At 45.8% G+C, this 26,091-nt stretch overlaps 1 protein-coding gene across 1 annotated transcript in view; it reads right to left on the bottom strand.

Annotated features, from left to right (window-relative positions):
- LOC103677696 (guanylate cyclase soluble subunit beta-2-like) overlaps positions 1 to 26,091 on the bottom strand; it is a 42,295-nt gene that overhangs the window by 14,466 nt on the left and 1,738 nt on the right. The window contains exons 2-11 of the mRNA XM_040620961.1: positions 15,634 to 15,794; positions 11,963 to 12,062; positions 10,927 to 11,123; positions 9,821 to 9,932; positions 8,492 to 8,595; positions 6,740 to 6,956; positions 4,898 to 5,218; positions 3,324 to 3,472; positions 2,641 to 2,787; positions 639 to 793 (exon numbers count right to left, since the gene is read on the bottom strand). Coding sequence (XP_040476895.1) covers positions 639 to 793; positions 2,641 to 2,787; positions 3,324 to 3,472; positions 4,898 to 5,218; positions 6,740 to 6,956; positions 8,492 to 8,595; positions 9,821 to 9,932; positions 10,927 to 11,123; positions 11,963 to 12,062; positions 15,634 to 15,794 — 1,663 coding nt within the window. The remainder of the gene's footprint in view (positions 1 to 638; positions 794 to 2,640; positions 2,788 to 3,323; positions 3,473 to 4,897; positions 5,219 to 6,739; positions 6,957 to 8,491; positions 8,596 to 9,820; positions 9,933 to 10,926; positions 11,124 to 11,962; positions 12,063 to 15,633; positions 15,795 to 26,091) is intronic.

Below are 26,091 nucleotides of genomic sequence, written 5' to 3'. Positions count from 1 at the left end.
GATTAACCTTTTGGTGCCTGATTTTCTTCTCATCTGTAGCTAAGAATAACAGCAGTACATTTCACAGAGCTGTTGCGAGCGTAAATGAACTAACATACGTAGAAGAACTTAGAATTTGGTTGGCTTCGATAAGTTCTCAAAAAAACCATTAAGTATTATTTTATGCTCATCTTTATCATGGTACTTATCACGCTTTCAAAATAATTATTTGTTGAATATGTCTTTCTTTTTCTACTAGACCAAGGGTCAGCACACTTTTTTTGTAAAATACCAGATAGTAAATATTTTCAGCTTTGCCGGCCCGCCACAGCTACTCGACTCTGAAAGCAGCCATAGATAACGAGTAAATCAAAAAGCATGGCTGTGTTCCAATAAAACTTTGTTTACAAAAACAAGCAGCAGGCTGGATTTAGCCTATGACTCTATTTTGCGCATCCTTGCTTTAGATCATAAGCTCCTTGGGAGCAAAACTGTCTTATAGTAGAGGCTCGATAATATTTAATGTCTTCTGTGAGCCAGTGTGGCGTGGAAGACAAACCATGGGCTCCCTTCGCTACCGCCATCCCATGGCTGCTAGGCACCTGTGCGTTCTGGAAGTAGGGAAAGGCAAAGGAAGGCATGAATACGTGGATGGCTACCTGTAGGCAGTGGGGCTCAGGTGCACTTTGTCGGGAAGCCCGTGACTTTCCATCCTAGAGGCTGTGTTCACAGTGTCACCAAACAAACAGTACCGTGGCATCTTGTCTCCCACCACGCCTGCCAAGACCGGTCCCGTGTGGACACCCACTCTGATCTGCACAGAGAGAACCTCACTGACATGGGACCATCGAGTACTCTTGCTTTTCTTTTTAAATTGAGGTATGACTTACATAAAATAAGAAGACAGATCTTAAGAATTTAGCTCCGTGAGTTTCGACAAGAGCATATAGCCCTGGAGCCACCATCCAAAATATAATACAGCCTACTTTCATGACCTCGCAGAACTATCTTGTGCCCCTTTCCAGTGACATTCCATCCCTCTCTGCAGGGGTAACCACTTTCTTATTTCTTTTAAGAAAGATGAATTTACCTGTTCCTGCAGGAAAAGGAGTCTGTCAAACACTGAGTTACACTGCCTCGTGCGTAGCAGGACCTCAGTACATGTATACTGAAGGCTATATGAATGCAATAATAGAAGGTCTGGAAGAGTACTATCTTAGCTCTCTTAAGAGAGAAATGTTTCAAGTCCTTTGCCCTACTTCCTTAAATAACCCACATGGTATGTTGTTTCTGGTGGATACTTAATGATGCGCCTAACCATGTCCCTATTCTTATCTGAAACTTGATAACATCTTTTCCTGTTTTCTTCTTGGTAAATCCACCATGAGAGTTTCCAGAAATTCATTGTTTAATTTCTTTCTTATTGGTGTAGCATTACTGTCATCTCTGTAGCTATGCCTCTTACACACACACACACACACACACACACACACACACCCTATACACACACTCTATTTACACAGCAGTATATTTTTTAATTATTTTTTCTTCAGTAGCTTATATTACAGCCCTTTAACCAGAAACATATATCTCTTATCTGATCTTCTCTCATTCCCTCATTCCCTCCCATCTTGATTTTTTTTACTGGGGCTTTTTTTCAACAGATGTATCTGTGTGTTTTCCATGGGTTGAGTATTGCAGATGTGTTCTTCCTGCAACTACCAAAAGCCAGCTTTTGCTCAGAAGGCTGCAGTGGGCACGATAACCAGAACCTTCCGCACTTCTCAGCGTCAGACTCACCATGAGGGTGAGTGGAATGCATCTTTACAATCTCCTACACAGGGGTTATAATTTAGAAAAATCGTATTCCATCTCACAGTTGTCTGTTTATTTTGAGTTGGCTGGGTAGTTGATCTTGAAGATATGACCACCAGGAACAGAGAAGGGATTAAATTTTAAACCACAGAAACACTGCTCTAAGACATCGCAGGGCAGCTAGGATCTGCTGAGCAGACAGAAGAGGACACCTACTTTTCATCCTCCAGATTATCCATCTTTGATGCGTGAACAAACTTCCACGCTCGCAGGAGTAGGTTCCCGTGAGAGAGGTGAGCACCCGTCTCCCTCAGGGCCACACGGTGGGAGGAAAGCTAGTCTACGTATCTCGCGGCACCCTGGTGTCTAGCCTACTGCTGAGGGCAGTTTCCCACCTCAGCCTGACTCCTCAAGGCTTGTCTAACACACAGTTTCCCTTGGGGTGGGAAGGGGCTGGCTCTTCAGTAAACCTGAACCACTTGTCGAATTGAATGCTCAAATTACAAAGCTGAAATCCTAAAAAAGCCGGCTATCAAGACGGCTGGAGCCCTGCAGAGTAAATGGAGAGGCGTGCTCAGCACATAGGCAAAGAAGCTTGCGGTGAACCCCATGAAAATCCCAAGCTCCAAAGCCTCCTCTGAAATTTAAGAAAAGTTGGGATGATGATATCCTTACTATTAGCTCGAGTCCTTAGAATATGTGCAAGAGAAGACAAGAGTTGGGAGAAATTACCATTTTAATTACTGTAACACACCCAGTTACCATCTGAACAGACTAATTAGCAGAATTCTACTTTTTTGTGCAGAAGGTGGTTGGTGTTCAGCAAAGTACTCAGTTTCTCTCTACCTGGATGGGTTCTCCAGTAATAGGATTCATGACTTCTTTTGCAGAAATTCTCATCCCCAAGGCAAAGTTAGCCACTCTTTGAGCATGGCTTCCAATTGGCACCGGTACGCCCCCCACCACCATGTAAGCATCTCCTATTGTTTCCACCTGTAAGGGGGAGAGGGGCATTCAGAGCGTCTCCTTAATGCATTAAACGTATGACTAAATACTTTTGTCATTTTCTCTGTATTGACGGAAGGCCCGTATTAAAGCTGGTAGTTACTGGATGAGGAGCATGAGGAAAGGGGTGAGAAGAAAAGTGATTCCACAAAAACCACGAGAGAGCCCAAAGGCCTTTCTGCTTCTGCCAGAAACAAGTTCCAGAGAAGACAAAGCTCCCGGTTAGTGTATGATGCTAAGTACCAGACATACGTTATTTACATTAGACTTTTGCTGAATCTAAGGGGTAGAATTATTCTCTGGGAGGACAGTGTGCCCTTCAAAGGCATTTCAGCACTGAGTACTATAAAGGATTAAAAACTGAAATTCCTAAAATAGCTCCAATTCCCTTTTAGCTCTCCCTGCTCACCCCACCCCCATCCACACCAAACTGCAGACCAGCGAAGATCAGAGAGGCTGAGAGCGGAGCTCGTGGCCTGGCTGAGCGCGCCGTGGCACGCACCCCGCCGTTCGCAAGCACTTACTTTGTAGACCTCATGGACACTGGTCAGTCTGTCAAACTTGGAGTACATCGAATTCAGCATCATCACTATTTGGATAGGGTGGCAGGCAGCACAGATGTTAGTAAATGTCACCACATCGCTGAAAAGAATTGTGCAGGTTTTAAATTCTCCTGCAACGTAAACCGGAGTGTCAGTGATAGCCAAGGAAATGGAATAATAATGCTATGAATTTTGATTCACGTGCCCTCTGGGAACCAAATCCGATTGTGCCTTCGAGAGAAGGAGCCAGATGCCATTCAGCCAGCAGACCTTCACTGAGTGCCTGCTGTGGGCCAGTCATCATGTGGGGAGAATCACGTAACAGGAAGCAGACAGGACCTGGGCCCTTGAGCTCCCAGGCCAGTGGAGGAGACGTGAGCGTTCTCGAACACCTGGTAAGCTGTGGTGAGAGGCACGGCAGGACAGAAATGGGTTGGGTGGGCACTGGCAGACAGAGAAGCCCTTGGCAGGTAGGCTGAGGCAGAGCCTGAAGGACAGGAGAGCCGGGGGCAGGGCTGATACAGACTGGTTACCATGAGGTGGTGAGTTCCGCTAGCCGCGTGCGGCGAGAAGGCTCCCATCTCCTCCGCACGTCTTCCCAGCTCATCAGGCTGCTTCCAGTCCTACTAATTTCTGTATAACAGCTAGATGATCTGTTTAAGTCAGACCCCCAACTCCTCTGCCTCACATCCATGACTTTCATCACAATGAGACGAAAACAGAAAATGCTTACCATGGCCAATAAGGGGCCCCCTCTGTCCCTGCCACCTCTCTGACCTCACGTCTCCATGCTCTCTCTCTGGCTTTCTCCACTCCAGCCACACTGGCCTCCCTGGGGTTTCTCAAGTGCCTCCTGCGTAGGGCCTTTGCACCTGCTGCTTCCTGTGCCTGACCCCTCTTTTCTCAAATATCCAAGCGGCTCTGTCTCACATCTCACGTGTAACCACCGCAATGAGAACTTCCTTCACCACTCTATCTAAAATAACTGTCCTGAGACTCTACCCTTTTAGCCTTCCTGCTGCCCCCAAGCCCACATGCCTCACATGGCCTATTTTATATGGGGTTATTTGCTTATTGCCTGTCTTCCCCATTGGACTATAAGCTCCATGAGATGAGAGACCGTTTCGGTCTCTGCAGTATCCCCAGGGCCTAGAGCAGGGCCTGGCACATAGTAGATGCTCAGTAAATATTTGTTGGATGACTGAATGAATATATTCCTGAATGTGCTTTCTGTTTTATTTATACCTCTGGTAATAATCTCCCATTCATGTAACTTCCTCTTCCTTGGGCTTCTGGCCTACCATTCTCTCTTCATAGTTGACAGGCATTTGTATTTAATCCATATTTCACTCTTGTATTCTTTCTGTTGTTCCTAATGCTGGGAGGAGAACACTGAGGACACACAGCTTATGTAACCAGCCCAGGGTCATGTCGCTAACAAGCGACGGAGCCAGAATTCAAACCTAGATCTGTCTGGTTTCCGAGCCTGTGCCCTACCCGCTGAGGCTCACTGCCTCTTGCCCAGAGGTCCCCACGAAGAGAAGGGAACGCTCTACCTGCGGCGACCTTTTTGCCCTCCTTCAGCTGGTTGGCCACGTGCTCAGGCAGCATGGCATAAAGCAGGGTCTCTGTTTTCTTCTTTTCTATGGCCAAGTGCTTGGAGAGGACCCGCAGCTCCTCCTTCTTCCTCTCCAGCTGGTTGGACAGCTCGATCTCCGCCAGTCGCTGCTGGTTCAGGAGGATGAGATCCCTGGTGGTGTCATGGGGGGCGATGTCAGACAGGTGCATCTTGCGCTCTTCCAGCTCCTGCAGGCTGCGGAGCTTCGGGGAGCACATGTATATCATGCAGCCCACGGACTCCATCCAGATCATCTGGCCTTCCATCACGGAAAGAAGTGCGACAACACAGCACGTCACCAACGGGCCCTACAGCTCACCAGATCGTCACCCACACAATATGCCCTTTAATCCCCTGCACGGTCTTACACCTGCCCTTTCAGCCACATTTCTTGAGCACTCTGTCTATACTTCCCGTCTCCACCTAATCACCCTCCCTGCCTCACAGAGCCTTTATTGACCCGGAGGAGGCCGGTCCATGACTTCCAAACCACTGGTTCCAACACGAGTCTGTCTCTCCCCTTCCTGAGCCCTCCTGCTGTTGGGTGGTGTTATGCAGAAACCCCCCTCCCTGAAATCTCACTTCCAGAAACTTCCCTGACACTGCTTTCTCTCTCAGATTCCCCTGACTTCTTTCAATTTTTCCTTTAGGTTTTTTTTTTTTTCTTAGTCCTTCAACGCTGGTGCTCTCCAGAGTTCTGTCTTGGTATTCTCCCGCAAGGCCATCCTACATCATGCCGACAATGAATCTGAATTTCCAAAGAAACCCTGCTTCTTGGACTCAAGGTACATATTTCCTTAAAAATATGTTATTATTTTATTAAAAAAGAAGTACGCATGCATTGCGCAGAATGAAAATAGTTGAAGAAAATAATAAAAGTCACCCGTAATCACACCACTCAGATAATTACTAAAAACTGGGGTTATCTGCCATCTTCTTTTTGTAATCTGAATTTTTCTCTTAAAATTTATATAAATCTATATAAATTGCATAAATATAGATAAGCAGCATACTTTTTTGCTGGCTACATTGATTTTACCCTATTGTATGTAAGCATTGATTATATAATTATAAACAACATGGCAATGGCCAAGCTTAAGGTAAGTCAATGTGTATAATCATGGCTATTTTGTTAAGGATATAATCTTGGAAATGGAATTACTGAGACAAAGAATATGCTCATTTTTAACGTTTTTGATGCATATTGCTAAAATGCCCTCTAAAATGATTGTGACAATTTCTACTCCCAACAACAGTGATGTTTCCAATTACTCATCAATATTTACACATGGTTGTCTGCAACCGAACCCACCTTTAGTCCCCTCTGGGGATCTGTTCATTCCCTCGCACGTGTACCTAGCCCCTGCTATGAGCCCAGCACACCATTCCAGGCATTGAGGAGACAGCAGTGACTCAAAAACTGGCCAAGTCCCTCCCCCCAAGGAGTTCACATCATGTCTTTTCTCAGCTAGTTACACCTTTATCACCCAGTTACCCTAGCAAAAAAACTAATCATTATCCTCAATATTCCCTCGCTTTCGCAACCCCGACATCCAATCGCCAACTTCTGCCTTAATTCTGTCTGCATCCGTTCCTCAGTGGCCACCCCAGCACCACCATCTGGGTGCACTCTGGGCTTTAAAGCTTCTCACCAACTCTCCAGGGGCAACCTCCCACCTTCTACCCAACTTTTTTGAGAAAACTGGAAAGCTCCGCCTGGTCCCTTTTTGAGCCACAGCCCAAATGGCAGAGAGCAATGGGGAAGGGGTGAGTTCCTTACCTCGGAGTTTGAGTGCGGGCTGACTTTTCCATGCCTCAGGCATCCTTTCTCTTCGTGCCTTCAGGACAAATTGGCTGTTGATAAATTTGCGGATGCTGAAAATGTTGAAGGTAACTTGGGGATGAATGATGGAGAAATACTCATCTAATCGAATCTTCTGGGTTTGGAGTCCTGGGACATACTTCTGAATATTCACTCCAGCTTGCTTGACCCTCAGCTACCCACAGAAGACAGATGTAAGACCAGGACACAGAAAGCAAACTGCACCATACACTCTCCCCTGGAAATACCTGCATGCTCTGTGACTCACTAAGGGGGAGAAGGGGTTGGTGATGGAAAAGACACTGTAGAAATAATAAATATTACTTTAAAAATAAAACCTGCAGCTAATCTCTCAAAGAGAAAAGGATAGTATGCAGTTCTCAAAAGCACATCTCTGACTAGCAAGAAACAGAATTTAAAAGGCTCAATTGAGCTAACAGTTCTTCTCTAACTCTGGGATTTCTCAGTCTCTGTCTCTTTCTCTCTCTCTCTCTCTTTGACTCTCTCCCCCTTCCCTCCCTTTAGAATTCATTAATAAAGAAACTAGCAAATTCTGTAGCTTAGATCTGACACCCAGGCCTGGGTGAAGGAGTCCGTCACAGAGGTGAGGAGACAGCTTTCCCTGCTATCTCCAGAGAACACACGGAAGGTAGAAGCGCAATGAGTATCCTGTACGTAAAATGTCCAGTGTCTGTACAAGCTGCCCCAGGATGCTTAGCGTCACTAACTGTGGGCTGTCTGTTAGGCTACAGAAATCAACTTCACATTATAGAATACCTATCTTTAAATTTTCTGTTATTCTATGCCCAAAACTTGAAAAGAAAAAGGAGTTTTCAAATACATCAGAATTTAAAACATTAATGGTAGCAATAATAATATCCTCTGGCACCGGGGAAATGCCAAAGTACATTGCTTTAGAATTCCCTGCTTGTTTCTTATAGGAGTGTTTGATTTCCCCAATTAGATCAATATTTGCAAGCAGAGATGCCCCTCAAATGAGTAAATGTCATAGAACCCTTCTCCAGCAGTCAACTGCCAGGTGACAGTTCAAACACGTCTCTGCATTTAGAGAAATATCAGAGGAAATCTCAATTACCTGAAGCCATTTTAACTGATATTTTTGACCAAATTTATTTTCCCTAATTGCTTTTTAAATGAGCTCATAATCAATTCAATTGACATAGTATCATCTAAGGAAATCGATAACGACCAAACGTTTTCCATTAATGGTCCTTCTCACAACTCCCACAAAACAGTGGCATGAGTTGGCACAGACCTCGCCCCTGCTTTCAAGATGCAGAAGGAGAAGCTTGGTGGGATTGAGACATCCACGGTGGCCACAAGGACGGCAAGGAGTCACATCTAAAATTTCACTCTGTCATTACTGACTATGTTCTCCCATCTCTTGGTGTCATGAACTTTGGTGTCACTTCCTTCTTCTCTAATCACAAACCTTCCCATGCACTCCCTAGTCTAGACCCCTTGGTGCGGCACCCCACCCATATGTATGAAGAAGATTCTGCATTCTGGTTTCTGGAGGATGCCCAAATGAAAAAGAAGTCAGTGGTCATGCCAAGCTAAATCCTTGTCTCTCAAACCCTGGGGACCCCTCAAGGACTTGAAAGTCCCCACCAGCCATGAAAAACTATACAACATACTCCCTTCCCACTTTATCCCTCATCCAAGCCACAGAAGGAAAGGGCCTCTTACTGATTCATCAAACACAATGTGAAAAGGAAAAGCATTGCAGAACGTCTTCTGTTCAATCCAGAGCCGCTCGGGATAAACTGGCACAAAGGTGTTCACGAGATGCCCTGGATGTAGAGAAAGAGAGTTCTGTTAGCAGGCAGCTCACACCACCAACCTGGCACAGAGCAGAGCTCGGGATAGTGTCTTAAATGTTTCATGGGCAAAGAGCTGTCCCCACTCTCTATCACAGGCTCCCTCAGCGTCTCCAGATGGCCACAGCAATTCTTCCAAATTAAAACAAACAGAAAACTTGCTACTGGGTTGAGAAGCTTCCCCCCCTTACCCCCTGCCAAGTTTCTGCCCGCCGCTGAAGAGTTTCTGGGCCAATTGAGTATGTCTCGCCATGAAAACAGAGCCGGCATTGAAACGGTGACAGCCAGACAATGAGCTAGCAGAGCAGAGCGTGTGTGCCCGGCCCAGCGTCAGGGACATTTGCCATGGAGCTTTTTAGACTGACAGTTTTGGGTGGCACATGAAAATTTAACCAACAGCCCTATTTGGCAGGAGGTAGAGATTCGAAATGGAGCCTTTTTGATATGAAAATCTCCCAGACAAAGGATGTCAATTGCATGTTTGACTCGCTTGCCATGGCTTGAGGGACTCAAAATGCAGCCTTTTGAGCCCGGCAGACCTCCTCCCAGATGCATGTCACCATGACCCGTGGGGCATGATGGGGAGGGCTCTAGCTCCAGGCTCCCAGTGGGGTGGGGCTCTCATTCTGGCTCAGTCATTAGTGCTGATCAGGAGACGGGCTCAGTGTCAATGAGGGCACCTTCAGAGCCTGATGCCTTCATTTTTCACGCGGGAGATGGAGGACCCTGGTCAGGGCCATACAGCTCCTCAGGGACAGAGCCAGAAATCTGCTTTCTTGGCTCCTGATCCAGTGTCCTTTGCACTACTGGACACCATGGTTATTAACTGCAGACTTCTAGGCCAGAAATGCATCCCGGTCCCGACGGCCTGAGAAGCTACAGAAAACTCATTGTTCTTGAAAATGTGTCATACTCATCCTCCTTCCTTTCAACACAGTCACCAACTGGGACTGATGCCCATCCTCTCTCCAGTGGCTTTCCCTGATGACTGGGGAGACTGGTCTCTGTGTCACCCAGCACAAAGGAAAGGGGTGAAGGAAGGCAAGTTAGAGTCTGATGTTTTAAAGTTAAAAATCACGCCTGCCAAAGCCAAGCTCTGCAGAAATCAGTGACATCATAATCATAGAAGACTCTGCCCATTCGTGTAAACCAAGCAATTACTCTGTTCTGAGAGCCAAGGTCAGGACAGCCCACTTACCTTTTCCAAACATGACTATACTTCTCACAATTTCCCAGTGTGATTTCTTCACAGGACAAACAGAGACACTCAAATATTTCTCTTTCATCCTAAGGAAAGCTGCCTCCAGGGCCTGCAGATGGCAGGGAGAGAAGCATGTGTGTCTGGTCATGTGACTGGTCATGTGACTGGAGAGGCACAAGCCTCATTTGCTGTAATTGGGACCAGAGAAACAGCAAGGCCTTGCAGGGTCAATTTTAGCAAGACTTTGTTATCCCCAAGATTTTTATCTAGTCAATCCTCATGTTGTTTCTCTGCCAAAGGCAGCAAGGACTTTTTACAAATCTCAAGATAGGGCTGGCAGAAAAACTACACATAAACATCTTCTCTTCTTGTGGTTGAAGATTCTGTAGCGAACAGATTCGGAGGGGGCTGTGAATGCTCTAAGGTATAAGCACTGTGTGCTCCAGGAATCACAGAATTATCTGGGTATCTGTATAAGCCGTGTGGAGAGCTGTGCGCCCAATACACGTGGTACCTAAGTAGCCAGTGTTCGCCCCCTAAGTTGCAATTGAGGCGGCCAATCACAGGATCAGGGGTCGACTCCAGACGCGTAACTGGCCCCTTCTGTGGAGGTGGGAGCTAAGGACTTGAAAGGTCAATTTATTTTAGAAGGATTGCAAAATAAGCCACCGAATCCGCATGTCTGGCCTTCGTAGTGGTGTTTTTAGAGGTGGAAATGTTCCAGGCTAAAGTTCATCCCTGAAAACTTCCCAGTGTTTATCCGAATTTTCTTAACCCAGCAGTTCTCAACCAGGAGTGATTCTGTCCCTACCCTGCCCTGGAGACACTTCACCATCCCTGGAGACATTTTCGATTGCCACCACTAAGGAGTCGGGGAGCAGGGTGCTGCTTGCATCGAGGAGGTAAACTAGCAATGCTGTCTAACATGCACAAGGCAGGCCGTCATGACAAGGCATTATCTGGCCCAAAATGTCAATAGTGTTGAGATTGAGAAACTCTGCCTTAAAGAGCCCATTTGGTTCTGCCCTTTGCATAGATTGTTCTGTGACTGGGAGCTCCACTAGGAGGGTCTGTGCTTTCTGAAGACATAGCAAACCCAGTACCTCTTGGTCTCTCTGGATGTCCTGATTGTCTTGTAACCTGTTTGGTTTGGCCCCTCTCATCTGTCTGTGAGACTTCTGCACAACCAGAAACACAACATGCTCCTTCTTTCCTGTCCTCTCCTCTTCCTTACTCATGTCCAGGATATCCATGGTCACATCAGTGTCAAAGAAGTCTTTGGCCACAGCCTCAATGATACCTACAGCAGAAGGACACTGTATGGTGAGGTTTGGCAAGAGGCAATTTTGTCAGCAAAAGTTATAAAATAATCAAGTTATAGGACTTCAGAGGGATATCCCAGAGTTCACTAAGCCCAGGCCCTGCCTCAAGACAGGCAGCAGATGATAGATTAATAAAATTAAAAATAAAATAACTTCTAGGTAGAGGTTTAAGGTATATGTGTCTGGATACCAAATATAGCCCTGCCACTCTAATTTCTAGTTCAGCATCTGTTCATTTTTTGTTTATTTCAGAAAGGAATTTAACTCATGAAACAAACTCTAGAAATAATGTAAACAAAATTTAGTTGTAAAAACATTAAGGATCATGTTTTGAAAAGAGGTGCTCTAGAAATCTATCCTAGGGTTATAATACAAGCATGGGAAAGTCATGCAGGAAGATGTTCACCACCGCAATAGCAGAAGAGTCACATCAACTAAAAATTCAACAATAGGGGACTCGTTAATTACAATATGGAATATCATCACTCAGCCATTGAAAATAGGTTTCAAAGACCACGTGAAAACATGGAAGGATGCTTTCTCCATAATGCTGAATACACAAAGAAAGATTGATAAGAAATAATATATGCAGACGTAAATACTCACGTAGTTTAAAATGTTGAAATAAAAATGGAAATTATTCCTTCTTTTGGCACTTTGGGAACTTACTTTAATGGCCCAAAGACTTTGGGAGTAATGATCAAGATGGCAAAGATTATGGAAGAGCTGGGCTGGCTATTAGCCATCCCAGAGAATTTGTGGGGAGACCACCTCCAGACACCTCATAACCGTGCTACGGGTTAAGCTATTCTCATACCTGGTACGATGTGGCACAGACCGCTCCTATCAGAGTAGTAATGGAGAAGCATTTTCCCATCTGCTCCTTTCTCCACGCGGAACGATGGTGCGTTCATCTCCTAATCAAAAGACATGACATGTTTCTCCCAGTGAACACAAGTAGTTTAAATTATGCTTTTGAGGCTTTGTGCCACAACAGTACTTACCCATTACAGCACAGAAAACTATATTTCCAGCCCGTCTCCAATCACACAAAATCCACCATGGTTTTGGCCCCTATATATCAGGAATTCGATATTATCCCTAATTCCCTAACCCACTCTATGTGGCAAGTATTCTCTCCTTTTTAAAAAGGAAGAAACAGGCTCAGTGGTGTCAAGGCTAAAGTAAGGGTGGAACAGTGTTTGGACCCCAGTGAGCCTTCCTACCACGCGTGCCGCTTCTACCCCCACTCCAAGGCGGGGCCAGCTGCTTGGCCTGTGATCAAGTGATGGGCGTCTTCACCCTCAGAAAGATCAGGAGCTCAGAGCAATTTGGAGAAGAGTTCATTTCTTGTCCTGGAAGTAAAATGCTGTCTGCGAAGTAACATTGCACATTTGGAAAATCAAGATACATCAGAAGAGATCATCTTTCTCTGGGAACAAATGTTGACATTCAAGTATGCACCATCTCATGGTAGATGGATGTCAAGAAATAAGGATGAAGACTTTGCCTGGGGGAGTCCCTGAGAGAAACCACCTCTCCCCCTTCCCCACCGTGATTAGTAGGCAGCTCAGCGCTCAGGCTTACGGCTTGTGGTCTGAGTGAGGGAAGAGATTTAGTGAGGTGGGTTCCTACCAAAATCTTTGCTTTCTTCTATGGTGGAAAGGTTTCTAGTTAAAATGAGTTTCTTTACGGGGAAAAAATATAGATAGATAGATAGATAGATAGATAGATGATAGATAGATAGATAGATAGATAGATAGATAGATAGATAGATAGATAGATGATAGATAGATAGATCAGAATCCAGAAGGGCTTAAATGAAAATTCACACCCTCTTGCTTCCACCTCCACCCTCACTCCTCACCCCCAGCCTAAGCCACTTCCCAAAGACACTTCTCAAAGTCTGTGCTTTTAATTCTTCTGGCCAGTCTATCCAACTCTCTAAATAGTAAGATTATACTTTTATTTCTTGATTAAAATAGGGTTTTATGAACATAGAGAATCAGGGCAAAGAGAAAATAATGGGAAATAGACCAGATCATGGTCTTTGGGAGACAGGCATACATGGGGTTGCGTCCTGGCTCAGCCACCACGACCTGGCAACTTGGGGTGATTATTTGATCTTTCTGGACCTGTTTTTTTCATCTATATCATGAGAAAAAATAAGAATACCTAATCTTAGGGGTGTAAGGAGAATAATTCAGTGTTTATAGATTGCTTAGCCCAACATCTGCCTTGTAATTAGCATCCAATGAAAGTTAGGTAAAGAAACAAGATAAAAGGCACAGCTATAATCAGAAATGTATGCCTTAAGGCATTGACAGATTACTAGAGGCAGACATAAAGAAAAGCGAGCATTTTCTTATTTTACTTTTGCTGGAGAGACACTCTATAATGTTCTGCCCAGTATAAAGCTCTATAGCTATCAGGTATCACTGTGTGTATCTTATTACAGCTTGCATAGTATAACATTTATATATTTTATTCACCTCATCATGTGCAAAATATCCTCCCTTACACCCTGAGAAGTTCTATTCTTTTTTTTAAGATTTTATTTATTTATTTTGAGAGAGAGAGAGAGAGAAAGTGGGGGAAGGGGCACAGGGAGAGGGAAAGAGAGAATCTCAAGCAGACGCCCCCTTGAGCACTGAACCTGATGCAGGGCTCAACCTCACGACCCCGAGATCATGACCTGAGCCAAAATCAAGAGTCAGACATTTAATTGACTGAGCCACCCAGGCGTCCCCGAGAAGCTCTATTCTTTAGCATTGGTTTTGGCATATGAAGGAATGATAGATGACTACCGCAGAGGAAAGGTAGTGGGAGTTGGGTGTACAAACAATGAGCTGGGACTTCACACCCTCAATCCCATTCACCCTTATTCATTAGAGCAGCAGTAATATGGTGATATAGAGATATAGAGCATCAGTAATATAGTATCTGGAGCATAAAAGATATTACTTTTTTTTTTTTTGGTTTAATGAATGAATGGGAGAACATTAACATCCTCCAGAATTGTGACTTGAAGTATTTTCAGATGAAAGATGCTATATTAAAAAATCTTATGGGAGATTATTAAAGGGGCCCAGCTCTATTTCTTTGTATCCTAATTGCAGTACTTTAGCTAAGAAATTTTAAAGGAAGTTGCCATATGAATTACAGTCATTTTTAAACCGGCCATATTGAACAGAGAGCAGGGAAAAGAAGGGAGTTATTATTATTTATGAAATGCGTTTTCTAGACTGGTCATGATGCTGGGGATTTCCACATCGATCTCTTGTAACACACACAATAATATGAGACAGGATTTTTTTTCCTATTTATTCCTTTTTGTCTCTGTGTTTGCCCAACTCCTAAACAAAGGGCTTGGCACCAAGTAGATGCTCAATACATATTTATTAAATGAATAAGTGAAAAACTGGAGGTCCAGAGAGGGCACCACACAGCTAGTAAGCCGGCCAGACAGCGTGGAAGGCCCATCTGACCCCATAGCCAGGGCTCTTTCTATTCCCTCTGTCCTTGAGTAGTTCACATGATCATGACAGGACAGACAAACCTACTCATCCTACTTGAAGTCAGTTAAGGTTTCCAAGCTTCTTATCCTTAGGTGAAAAACAGAAAATCATCATTTTCCCATGGAACACGCATAAGGGTGCATTACCATTGAGCAGGCACCTAAGCATATATGTATATGTTCCCACTTTGTCCTCATGACAACGCCCCAAGGGCGGTTATGAGCATTAAATATAAAAATAGGGAAGAAAGAACTTCGTAAACTACAAAGAGTCCTAAAACTAAATATAAACAATTTTATATAAAATAAACTGTTATCAAAAAATGGGTAAGTGCCATTTTGCCTTTTTAATGAAGCATTTCCTTTTCTAAAAAAGAAAAGGAAGTCTAGGCTTTTGAATTTCCAACGATGCCTCCAAGCAAGGAAACCAAGGAAAGAACTCCAGGAGGAGATATCCCAATAGGGAAATTGGGTTCTTAACACCTCAAGGGGTCACCCTGCGGGTTACTCAGCGCGGGATGGTTTCCGACTCTGGCTCTCGGCCCTGTCAAGTCCTTCCTTCTGATATGTGAAGAGATGAATGTGGCTGCAGAAGCTATTTATCAGCTCCATCCAGGCCAGGAAACCTGAGGAGCGATTTTGCAAACCCACTGAAACCTGCTTGTTCCCGAGCCTTTGTTCCCTCTGTGATCAATCTTCCAGATTCATTCCAAAGCCACACCAGCGACTATCGGAATAGGCCATCCTCTGTCACAAAGCCGACCTCTTCAGCTTGTCCTTCCTGGACTGTGGCCGGCCTGCCTATAAAAGTGGCTACAGGCATTCATTGTCCATTTCTTGCCTCAGAGAAGCCCTGACACCGCGTACCAAGGATTCCGCCCGGCCCCTGCACCTGTGCTCCTCTTGGGGAGGGAGGCCCCAGGCATTTGCTTCCCCTCAGAGCCACCAAGACCGGCCTCAGACGGCCTTACCTGATAAGATAGTGCGAGGTAACTGTGGAGGGCGTCCAGGTTTTCAATAAACTCCGTGAGGTTTCCTCCCAGTGTCCGTAACATCCTGTCATAGCCAGACATCTTACAGAATTTAAAGAAGTATTCTCCAAAGAGTTTCAGAATGGCTTCCATGGACACACCTGTGGAACACGAAGCACACCCCAAATAAAAGCACCTGCAAAGTGTGCGTTCTCACTCGGGTGGTCTTCCCTGATCTCCAAAGAGTTCAAGTGTGATACGTTACTGAGCGACTCCCAAAGGTTTCACTTTCCTCATGAGTAAAAAGCCAACAATAACATCTCTGGCATGGTGCGTGGAGGCCAGGGCAGCCCTGGCCGCTGAACGTGAATTTCTCCTAACCCCACCCCAATCTTTTCTGTGGTCCCCACAGTGTAAAGTCCTCTACGGTGCAGAAGGGGAGGGGAAGCTGTCGTATCCCTATGCTGGCTGAATCTGGTGCCCAGACCAGGTTCACTCCGGGCAGGGCAGTGTATGGCCCTCTAATCTCCCCTCCCACCTCTAGACATCTTTAAATACAAAGGCCTTTAAATGAAATAAAAAACTATCTCTGAGAAAGAACTAGTACCGCAACTAAGAAGCAATACTGACAAACTTAACTTGGTGATGCCACATGCTTGCAAGGACTTGCCCTTTTCCTCTCGTCCTCTCCCCGTCCGGGTTTCCCTGTGGGGTGTACTTTGCACATCGCATCCTCCATAAAGATTTCTCTGAATATCCCACGCCACACTGAGTACTCTTCCTAAGTGCTGCGTTTTCTTTTCTTTCCAACTGTGTGATAATTCTGAGGGGCCGTGACTTCATTCTACACATTTTCTGTGCTAGACACAAAGTAGGTGCTTGATAAATACCCAGGGGTGGATTTGTGCCCTTCGCTGGGGCTGCTGCCACTCTCTGCACTGTTGCAATAGACAGAAGTGATTGTTTGCTGTATAGAGGCAGAAGTCTTTTTTAAAGAATATTTTATCGTTCCTGAAATAGTCATTAGTCATTAAACACTCATTAATCAAAACCACCAATTATTTTGCTCGGTGCTTGCCAAAACCTTGTAAGCTAGCTAATCTTATTATCATGTCCCCTTTCTTACAGGTGAGGTGTCCCCTTTTTGAAACTGAGAGTCACCTTTGTGAATTGACCCAAATCAGAGGCAGAGGGTCTAACTCTAAATTTGGTGATTTCTTTTTTTTTTTTTTAAGATTTTATTTATTTATTTGACAGAGAGAGTGCACAAGCAGGGAGAGTGGCAGGCAGAGGGAGAGGGAGAAGCAAGGAGTCTGATGGGGAACTCTATCCCAGGACCCTGGGATCATGACCTGAGCTAAAGGCAGACGCTTAACTGACTGAGCCACCCAGGCATCCTAAATTCGGTGATTTCTATACCACATCCCACAGTCTTGGGAGAAGCAACGAAACAAGAGGTGTCCTCCAGGATGAGGACTGCATATGGGTTGTCATCACTGACACAAGAGATAGGGCCTTCCTTGATGCTAGTGGTCTGGCACGTCTGTGAGAGAACATTCTCTTATTGACTGCAGTGTGGTGACCCTGGTAGGTCTTGGGGGCTGGGACAAGGTCTGGAATGCCCAGGTTCACGAGGGACCTGCGGAATTCACAATCACCACGATCCCTGGCTGGATCCTTGAAGGGCCCTGTGATGCTCTGGCTGGATCTGGAATTCACAGCAAGGGGCTTTCCAGGTCTCTGGAGCTATCTAAGAACAATTCCTGCAGGGGGTGCAGGGGATCTGAGGAGGTCTGGATGCTTCCCAGCCTCTACTTGCTCCCTGAGAAGGTCAGAGAAGCAGATTCCCTATGGCTCCTTGTTCACACCCAGACTTTTGGGCAGATAACTGTTTTGTAATCTGAGCTGGATAGAATCCTGTTCCGAGTTGGTCTGGTCTTATCAGAGATGAGTTATACAAACATTCCAAAAATATATTAGCCGGGTCTTTTGAATCTAGACAAAGCTTGGGACAGCAGGGTGGAAGGTGGGAAGGGCCCGCGTGAATTGCTTCTATTGGGTTCCTGCATGTGGGTCCATCCCGAACGGGATGCAGGCAGACTTGTCCATAAGAGCAATCAAGAGCCACCTGCTAAGCCCCAAAGAACTGAAATAAATTCCACTCAAGTCCTTTCCATTGCTTCTGAGTCCCTGGGAGAAGAACTGAGAAGCACAGGCACAGGTGTGGAATCGTTCTTTCCTCTTTCCCCCTTCCCCCCTCCGCTCCTGCTTAATCTAGCTTGTTCAAGCTGAGAAAAAACAGCTGTGCCATGCTGCGCGTCCCGCGGGCTGGGGTTCTGAGCAGGTGCGTCCTGTTACCAGGCAGGAAAGCGCAGATCCCAGAGGCCGCCTCCTCGCGAGACCACGCTCAGGAGGACGGGGCTGTCTGCGAGCCAAGCAAGGTAGAGCAAAGTGCCAGTGGCAGCCTCATGTAGAAAGACTGTGTGCTTGACTTGTCTCTTAAATCTGTAAACCTACAGAAATTCATGAGGCTGCTTGTTCCAGACCCTGGTTATTTTGTTGCTGGGCACCCAGGTCTGTTCTTGGGAAAGGCCAGCTGGCTCAGAGACTAATGGCTGCTTGATTCACGAATCTCGGGTTTGGGTGCGGCTGCTTGATTCACGAATCTCGGGTTTGGGTGCGGCGGCTTCCATCCGTGCTGGGCTTGGGGCTTCTTCTCGGATTCTTGGTTGAGAATGCTTGTCTAGCAGAGGACAGAGGTGACTTTTTAAAAACCAGTGCCTGTGTTGTGTGGTTACACAGAGTCATCTCTCTGAATTTAGGATTCCGTGAGTTCTCTAAGTCACCGGGAGTGGGGGATATATAGGAAATGGCAAGAAAATGTGAAAACTAAAAGAGCCATAGGTGCCTTAACATATTTTTTGGTAGTGCAAAGGAGAATCTGTAGTATGCTTAGTATTTTACCTTTTGTGTAACAAATCAGGGGAAATAAGGAAATACGCATTTATCTGCTTATTTTGTGCAAATTGAAATACCAGAAGGATAAACTAGGGGCTGTTGAGATTGCTTACCTCCAGGGCATTGGTGAGAATGAGGTAAAAAGGTTCAAAAAATTGTGGAGGGTGGGGGACTGTTCTGAGCCTAACTTTTTGGACATTTCTGGTTTGGGGAATCATGTTAATGACTCATATATGAAAAATAAAGAAAATAAATGCAGTCAATAAGGATAGGGAAAGCCCTGAGATAGAATACAAACAGAAACAGATTAACAGAACAGTATTTGAACAGAACAGTTTTGAATCATCTAATTGCCCAGGAAAAAAATTAACCCAGTAACAGTTGAACATAGTATTTACATCGCTCTGTCTTCAGGCTAAACCCAAAAACAAACAAACAAAACTTTAAATAAATATTTGACTGTAGTTAGTAGGTTTCCTTCCCACAATGGTGTTGGTAAGCAATTCTGAAATGACTTTTTGAACATTTGAGGTTTAAGCATTTAAGTAAATATATTGTGAATAATGGAGAACAAGTTCCTCACTGTGTGAGAAGGAAGTTACAGTTATGGAAAGGGAAAGAACAGAATGAAGTCTGTGGGGTGGATTAGCAAATCTACCATAGTAAGACAGTAAGACCCATCATGGTTTTAGATGGGTGGATGGATGGATCGATTGATCAATCAATGGATCGATGTGTGTGTATGTTCCTTGGAGAAATGGCAGATTTCAGGGCTGGGGCAGGGAAAGGCTAAGACAAGCCTGTAACATCTAGTCATACCAGAAAGTAAAGAAATAATCAAAGAATGATGGTGTGTCAAAAGGACAAAGGGACCACCTGAAAGGGGCTCCCACTGGCTAAATCTTGGAGAATTTGAGCATCAAAAGAAATAAAGCAAAGCATCACAACCTATTAAAAAAATAATAAGGGTTCACATTGATATAAATAAAAAAATGGGAAAGAGGGGAAAATTCTTCCTTTCCCAGTAGAAATCCAACTAATAAATGTAAAAGGAACAATATACCATTTGGCCACCACCGTAATTATGGTTTCAGGCAAAAATCACCAATGAGTACTAAAACTGGGGAGGGAGGAGTTTGAGAAGCAAGTAGATATTTGCATAGTCTCAAAGTATCTTCTCACAAACGACTAATTACCAAGGGAAAGACAGGAACGATGTGGTAGAGAAACCTGGCAGATCCTTCCTTAACCAAGCAACCAAAGTTGACACCAATAATGGGACAGTGGGACAAATGGACATCATTTGCCCCCTGCTATGATGCATTGGGAAGGACAAAACATCACTTCTGTGGTCTTCCTGCCAAGAAAGCGCAATGTGAATTGAATCAAGATGAAATGTCAGATAATCCTGAGTTGAGGGGCATTCTACAAAATAGCTGACCAGAACCTGCCAAAGATAGCAATGTTATAAAACGCAAAGAAAGACTCAGGGACTATTCCAGATGTCTGAAGACGGAAGAGATGTGACAACTGCCAGGATCCAAGGCTTTCTTTTGTTCTAAGGAATGTCACGGGGACAACTGGAAAAATCTCAATAGCGTCTGTAGGTTACGTAAAAGCCCTACCTACACGTTCATTTCCCGAGTTTGGTAGTCGTACTGTAGTTACGTAAGAGAATTTTTAGGGCTAACGAGACGTCATATCTGCGACATACTAACAATTCAGGGGAAAAAAAATTATAGATGCAGAGAGAAGGATAGAGCCAACATAGTAAAATGCTAACATTTGGGGAATATGGATGGAAAGTATATGGGAATTCTCTGCGCTATTCTTGCAAACCTCCTGTGAGTTTGAAATTATGTCAAAGTAGAAGTTTTTGCTGATTGTCCTGAAAAGACCTTAGTAAATCTAATATAAAAAGACCACAAAGACCACATTTATCCAAGGCCAGCTGAGATACAGCTGGGTTCTGGGCCTCTGTAATATTACGAATTTTGTTAGGTATAATCAAGGCATTATGATTATGTTTTAAAATGTCTTTATCTTGTTAGAGACTCATACTGAAATATTTATGGGTAAAATTATGGGAAACCTGAGATTTGTTTTAAGACATTCCAGCAAAAACAAAACCAGAGAAAGGGTGGAGGGACCAGAGAGACAGAACAAGATTGGTGAAATATTAATAATTATTGAAGCTGGGAGAGGGACACAAGTGCTTGAGTATACAATTCTCTGTGTGTGTGTGTGTGTGTGTGTGTGTGCGTGAGAGAGAGAGAGGGAGAGATTCTATGAAAAGGGTTGTTTGGTGTTTTGGGGGGTTTTTTTGTTCATTTTGCTTTTTGTTTTTTTTCTTAATGGAAGGTTTCTTTGTTGGCAGGAAAATCGCTGTCAGGAAGTACGTGTTTTCTAGATGCAAGGCTTCCCAGAAGAGGTATGGAGCTTTTTAAATACCTTTTCAATTGCAATGATGTCTAAAGTCAAATTTTCTGACTTAACAAGCCTGGTGCTTCGCCATCACCAGGAACTGTTTACTTCTTCCTGGGTGGCGGCTCAAGGGACTGGAAAGAGTGGAGGTGGGCTGTCCAGGGCGGGGGGACAGGATACCTTCTAAACCCTGAGTGAGGGCTGACAGACAGAGGAATGCCAGGGAGCCTACCTGTGCTGGGCCTTCTGGGCACAGGGCTCACTCAGGACTGCACCTCCAAGAACACTGCCCACCTGCCACCACCCAGATACAGGGAACAAGAGCTATTCCTCATAGTGACCTACTTGAGGGGCCCAGAGAAGCATGTGTTCTCCCACAAGACAGGGAAGTGTATGCAGTACATTTTAGAAAATTTTCCATCGAAAATGGGTAATTTTTTTACCCAAGGCTTATGTATTCAAAGGAATAAGCTTCCGATATCTGAAAGAGCCATTCATCTAGAATATTCCCTCTCAAATAATATCACCTAAGCCAGGCATGAGATAATAGGTAGGAGAAATATTTTGTGAGTAGGAAGAAGGAGCTTAAAAGCAGGAGGGGAGGGGAAACAAACTGAGGGCTTCAGAGGGGAGGGGGGTGGGGGATTGGGATAGGCCAGTTTCAAGCCCTCAGCCTCCAGTGGTCACTTTCTGGGGTTACTGGTCCCAGCTCAGAGGGTCATGGTAAAGCTCAACCTCGGAATGCCTGATTTCAGGACTCTGTCAATTTTACGTTGTTACTCTTGTTTTAAAAGAGGCAAGTGCCGAGAAGGCTTATTGGCATTTGCTGATAGCGAACTGTTGAAACGCCTTTGACTATTGGTTTCTTAGCAAGCGAAGTCTAGACTGACACAGCTGTGCCAAATGGCTGTTGTGTATTGTTTCACATTTTGTCACTTCAGATCACTAATAACCCACTTACACACTAAGTAGGCACTTATTCATACGCAGAACAATTCCTTATGCAAGGCTTAACCTGCCATCTGGTCCCATCCTGAATTATGCTCATTGAAAGCACAGAGTTATGCAGAGGCAGAGTGGTCTGGAAAAATCCCAACAATTGCTTAAAGGTAGGGAAATTGCATTCTGGAGCTCACTTGAAAAGCAAAGCATTGACTAGTGGTAACTGAGCGTGCTTCTTTCTTTGTCTGAGGGAAGAGTTTGTCTCAACTGGCCAGTGTATTTTGTTAAACAGTTAAATGTCCTTCCTGTGGACTACCCTCTGGCAGGGCCATGTGCTCTCTGACCCACGAAATATATATATTTCAGTGTGTGTGTGTGTGTGTGTGTGTGTGTGGATATATCGAGAGAGAGAAACCTACAGCCCATGTTCCCCAGAGCCATCCTGATTCCAAGACACATGCACGTATTTACTCAATTTTGCATCCCACCTTTTTATTTTAAAGATTTTATTTATTTATTTGACATGCGGGGGTGGGGGGAGAGCAAGCACAAGCAGGGGGAGCGGCAGGCAGAGGGAGAAGCAGGTTCCCCCCTGAGCAAGAAGTTCGATGTGGGGCTCAATCCCCAGGACCCCGGGATCATGACCTTAGCCGAAGGCTGACGCTTAACCGACTGAGCCATCCAGGAGCCCTACATCCCAACTTTTTATCTGAAAACACACTCACCATACTTAAATACCCCTTCAGATATAAGCCAAGAGCTGTTACTGGGAGAAGCAACAAGCAGTTAGAGAAAGCAATCACAGTGATAGACTATGGCTTTTGGTAGAAAGCTCCACACACAATAAAATCTACAAAAGTCTATAAAATCGTTGGTGCTTCTAAATGTGTCGGTTGGTTTGGAACTATGAAAGCATGAGGGACAGGTATGGGAGGCATCTCTCTGCTGACGGTACTGCCACCCCCAGCAGGGCTCGTGATCCCGCACGGCGAGCTACAAAACGGCCTGGGCGTGATGTCAGATGCAGGAACTAGCTCTCTCTGGAGATGTAAAAGCTTTCTCAAGTTCCTGCACCTGTCTGCTCAGGCCGCTGTAGTGGCGTACTAGGAACTGCTGGCTTAACAACAGAAATGGATTTATTCAGAATTCTGGAAGCCAGAAGTGCAAGACTAAAGTGCTAGTGTGGTCAGGTTCTAGAGAGAGTTCTCTTCCCGGCTTCTCACAGTGTCCTCACACCATGGGGGGCTGGGGGTGAAAGAGAGAGCTCACATGCCCATGCTCCCTGAGAGAGAGAGCTGTCAGACCTCTTCCTATAAGGGCACTAATCCCATCATAAGGTTCACCTTCATGACCTCATGGAACCTAATTATCTTCCCCAACGCCCCATCTCCAAATGCCATCACATCGGGGGTTAGGGCTTCAACATATGAATTTGGTGGGCGTTGACTATAATTTGGTCCCTAGTAGTTCTCAAGTACAAAGAGATTTAAAAATCTTGAAGAAAATCCATTCTCCAGAGCATTAGGTGACCAAACTGGGTTTGTAAAGGGTAAATAGTAGATATTTTCAGTTTTCCAGGTCTCTGCTGCAATGCCTCCAGTCTGCCACTTGAGCTCAAAAGCAGCCGCAGACAATACGTGAACAAATGGGCACAGCTGAGTTCCAAAAAAATTTTATTTACAAAAACAGGCAGGGAGCCAGATGTGGCCCATGGGCTGTCTGTGGTTTGCCAATCCCTGCTCAGAGGGCCCAGACGTTATAGTATAGCCATTGAAGGCAAACCCCAAAGCTTAGCCCTACTCTTGAGGGACAACAGCCAGAGACACCAGCCAGAGACATGCCCCTGCCTCCCCTTCAGATTCAGTCGGCATTTGCCGAGCACCTACTTTGGGCCCCGAACGCTGCCGAGTGCCTCACATTTGTCGTCTGTTTTGTTCCTTCCCTCCCATGACCATTTCAAGGCAGTATGATTTCTTTTTGGGGAGGAGATCAACTCTCCATGAATTTCTATCCCTGGCCCAAGGTCACACAGCTGGCACAACAGAGCAGAATCTAACCCCTGGTGCTCCTTCTAGAATGTGGACAAGATGCCCTTTGGCAGAGGGCTCAGAACCACACTGAGCCTGCGTGATGCAGCCTTCTGCTGCCGGGATCCCCTTGAAAGAAAATCAAGGAAAGAACGAAGGAGGGCTTCATCCCACCATCCAGTTCAAGCCCTGTTGTGCTTTTATTTCCTAAGCTCTGTCAAAACTCCAGCTTTTTGGGTCAAGTCTAGAGTCACCTCCCACCTCATGATTTTTATTCTTTCTGTGGGAGAAAAGTAACTGGATGCTCCCCCGACTTAGGTGGGAGAAAGGCGGCCACTATGAACACTGAGGTTGGCCCCCGCTCAGAATCAGGGCCTGCTGGACTGAACGAGGGCCAGGCCTCGCCTGCGAGCAAATCAGAATAAGGACGGCATCTGCCCCCATGGTTTGAAAAGCAAATATCACATCATAATCACATGTTTTAAAATATTAAAAAGCAATGTTTAAGAAAATAATCTCTTTGGCGGGTGGGTTAAGCAAGAGGGCCGAGAGGCTCCCTCTGGTGTGGACAAGCGGCTGTGTGCAGGGCGGGCAAGCTGCTGTCTAGGAGGTGAGCTGGGTCTAGAAGGTGGGCCTCCCGGCTCCCAGCCCAGGGCGGGCAGCAGAGCACCCTGAGAAGTATACACGCTGGGGTCAGACTCCTCCTGAAATCCTGACTTTACCCACTTCTGGACAGCCCAGGCGCCACATAAATTTCCCCCGGCATCAGCTGAGGGGAGGCACAGGGGTCCAGGAGCCCCCTAAACAGGTCAGACAGGGTAGAGGGGTTCGCAGGTGCCACTGGTGCCACCCAGACCCTGGCCCGTCTTTTTCCCAGAAACTCTCTCTGTGAACCTCTTGGGAAGGGAGAGGGGCGGTGGGGGCTCAGCTGTGATCCTGAGACACTGCGTGAGCCCCGTCTGTCACCCTCCTCTGTCTGCCTGCCTCCTGAGGACCGCTGCAGAGCGAGGCTGTGCACTGGCTCTAGAGGGCGTCCAGGACATGTTGCTGCTCTCGGATCCTGCGCTCCAGGAGCTGAAGGAGCCAATGAACGTTTCATACCGGTACCTCATGTCCAGTGTCAGACACAACCTTGTCTAGCTCTGTTAGGAGGTGTGGCTGGCAAGTGACCAGGAGCTCAGCTCCCTAAGCCTCAAAAGCTTTCCCCTCCCAGCTTTGCAGAGACTTGGGGCTTCTCCCCAATGCAGATACCTGAAAGGTTTTCTGCATCCAGGAAACGACCAGAAACATAAGAAGAGACACAGATGTCAAATTGCCATGTGGAAACAAGGGGGAAATCATGTGCATGGGGTTAAAGCTGGCACAATTTTTTTTTAATCGGAGAATTTCTCTGATATTCAGAGGAAAGAGAAATAAACTCAGGGCCTCGCCCACCACCAGCACTTTCCACTTCTGCATTCTAGAGAAGCCACCTGTCTCTGTGGGCTTAGCGCTAACTAACCATCCTGGTGCGTTCACTGGCACTAGTATGTGCCCGGGGCTGGCTTTTACCTGTGACCACCCCTGGAGGAGCTCCCGAGGACGGAAGGCCAACCTCCTGGGCCCTCAGAGACTCCATGAAAAACAGCCAGAAACCACAGTCCCGGCTGCCTGAGCCCCCGTGGGCTGCACGGGATCCAGCCTGCGGGCCCTGAGCTCCCGAGCCTCGCCCACACCTCCAGCAATTCTGTGCCAGAGTTTTGGGTGCCAGGCAAGGGTGCTGACACAGTGTCCACCTGCAGTAATCCCTAGATGCCATCTCAACATGACCCAAAGCCATAGTGCCTGTAGGAGCTGGCGAAGGAAGTTCAACTGGGACCAAAAGAGGGGTGTCATCAAAGAACCTGGAAACACCAGGGGACTCTCTTGGCTTCCTGCACAAGCCCCCTGGAGCCTGGGACAGTAGAGGCTCCTTCCCCTCCGGGACCCAGCTCACTGTGTGCTCCGTGCTGGTGGGAAGGAAGGTAAAGGATAGGAGGGTGTACTGGATTGAAGTGTCCTCCAAAACCCATGTCTACTTGGAACTTCCAAATGTGACCTTATTTAGAAATATGGAGGGAGGGAGGGA

This window comes from Ursus maritimus, unplaced genomic scaffold, assembly GCF_017311325.1.
Source record: "Ursus maritimus isolate PB19 unplaced genomic scaffold, ASM1731132v1 scaffold_10, whole genome shotgun sequence".
NCBI classification, from domain to species: Eukaryota; Metazoa; Chordata; class Mammalia; order Carnivora; family Ursidae; genus Ursus; species Ursus maritimus.
This window is presented reverse-complemented; position numbering and strand designations above follow the sequence as displayed.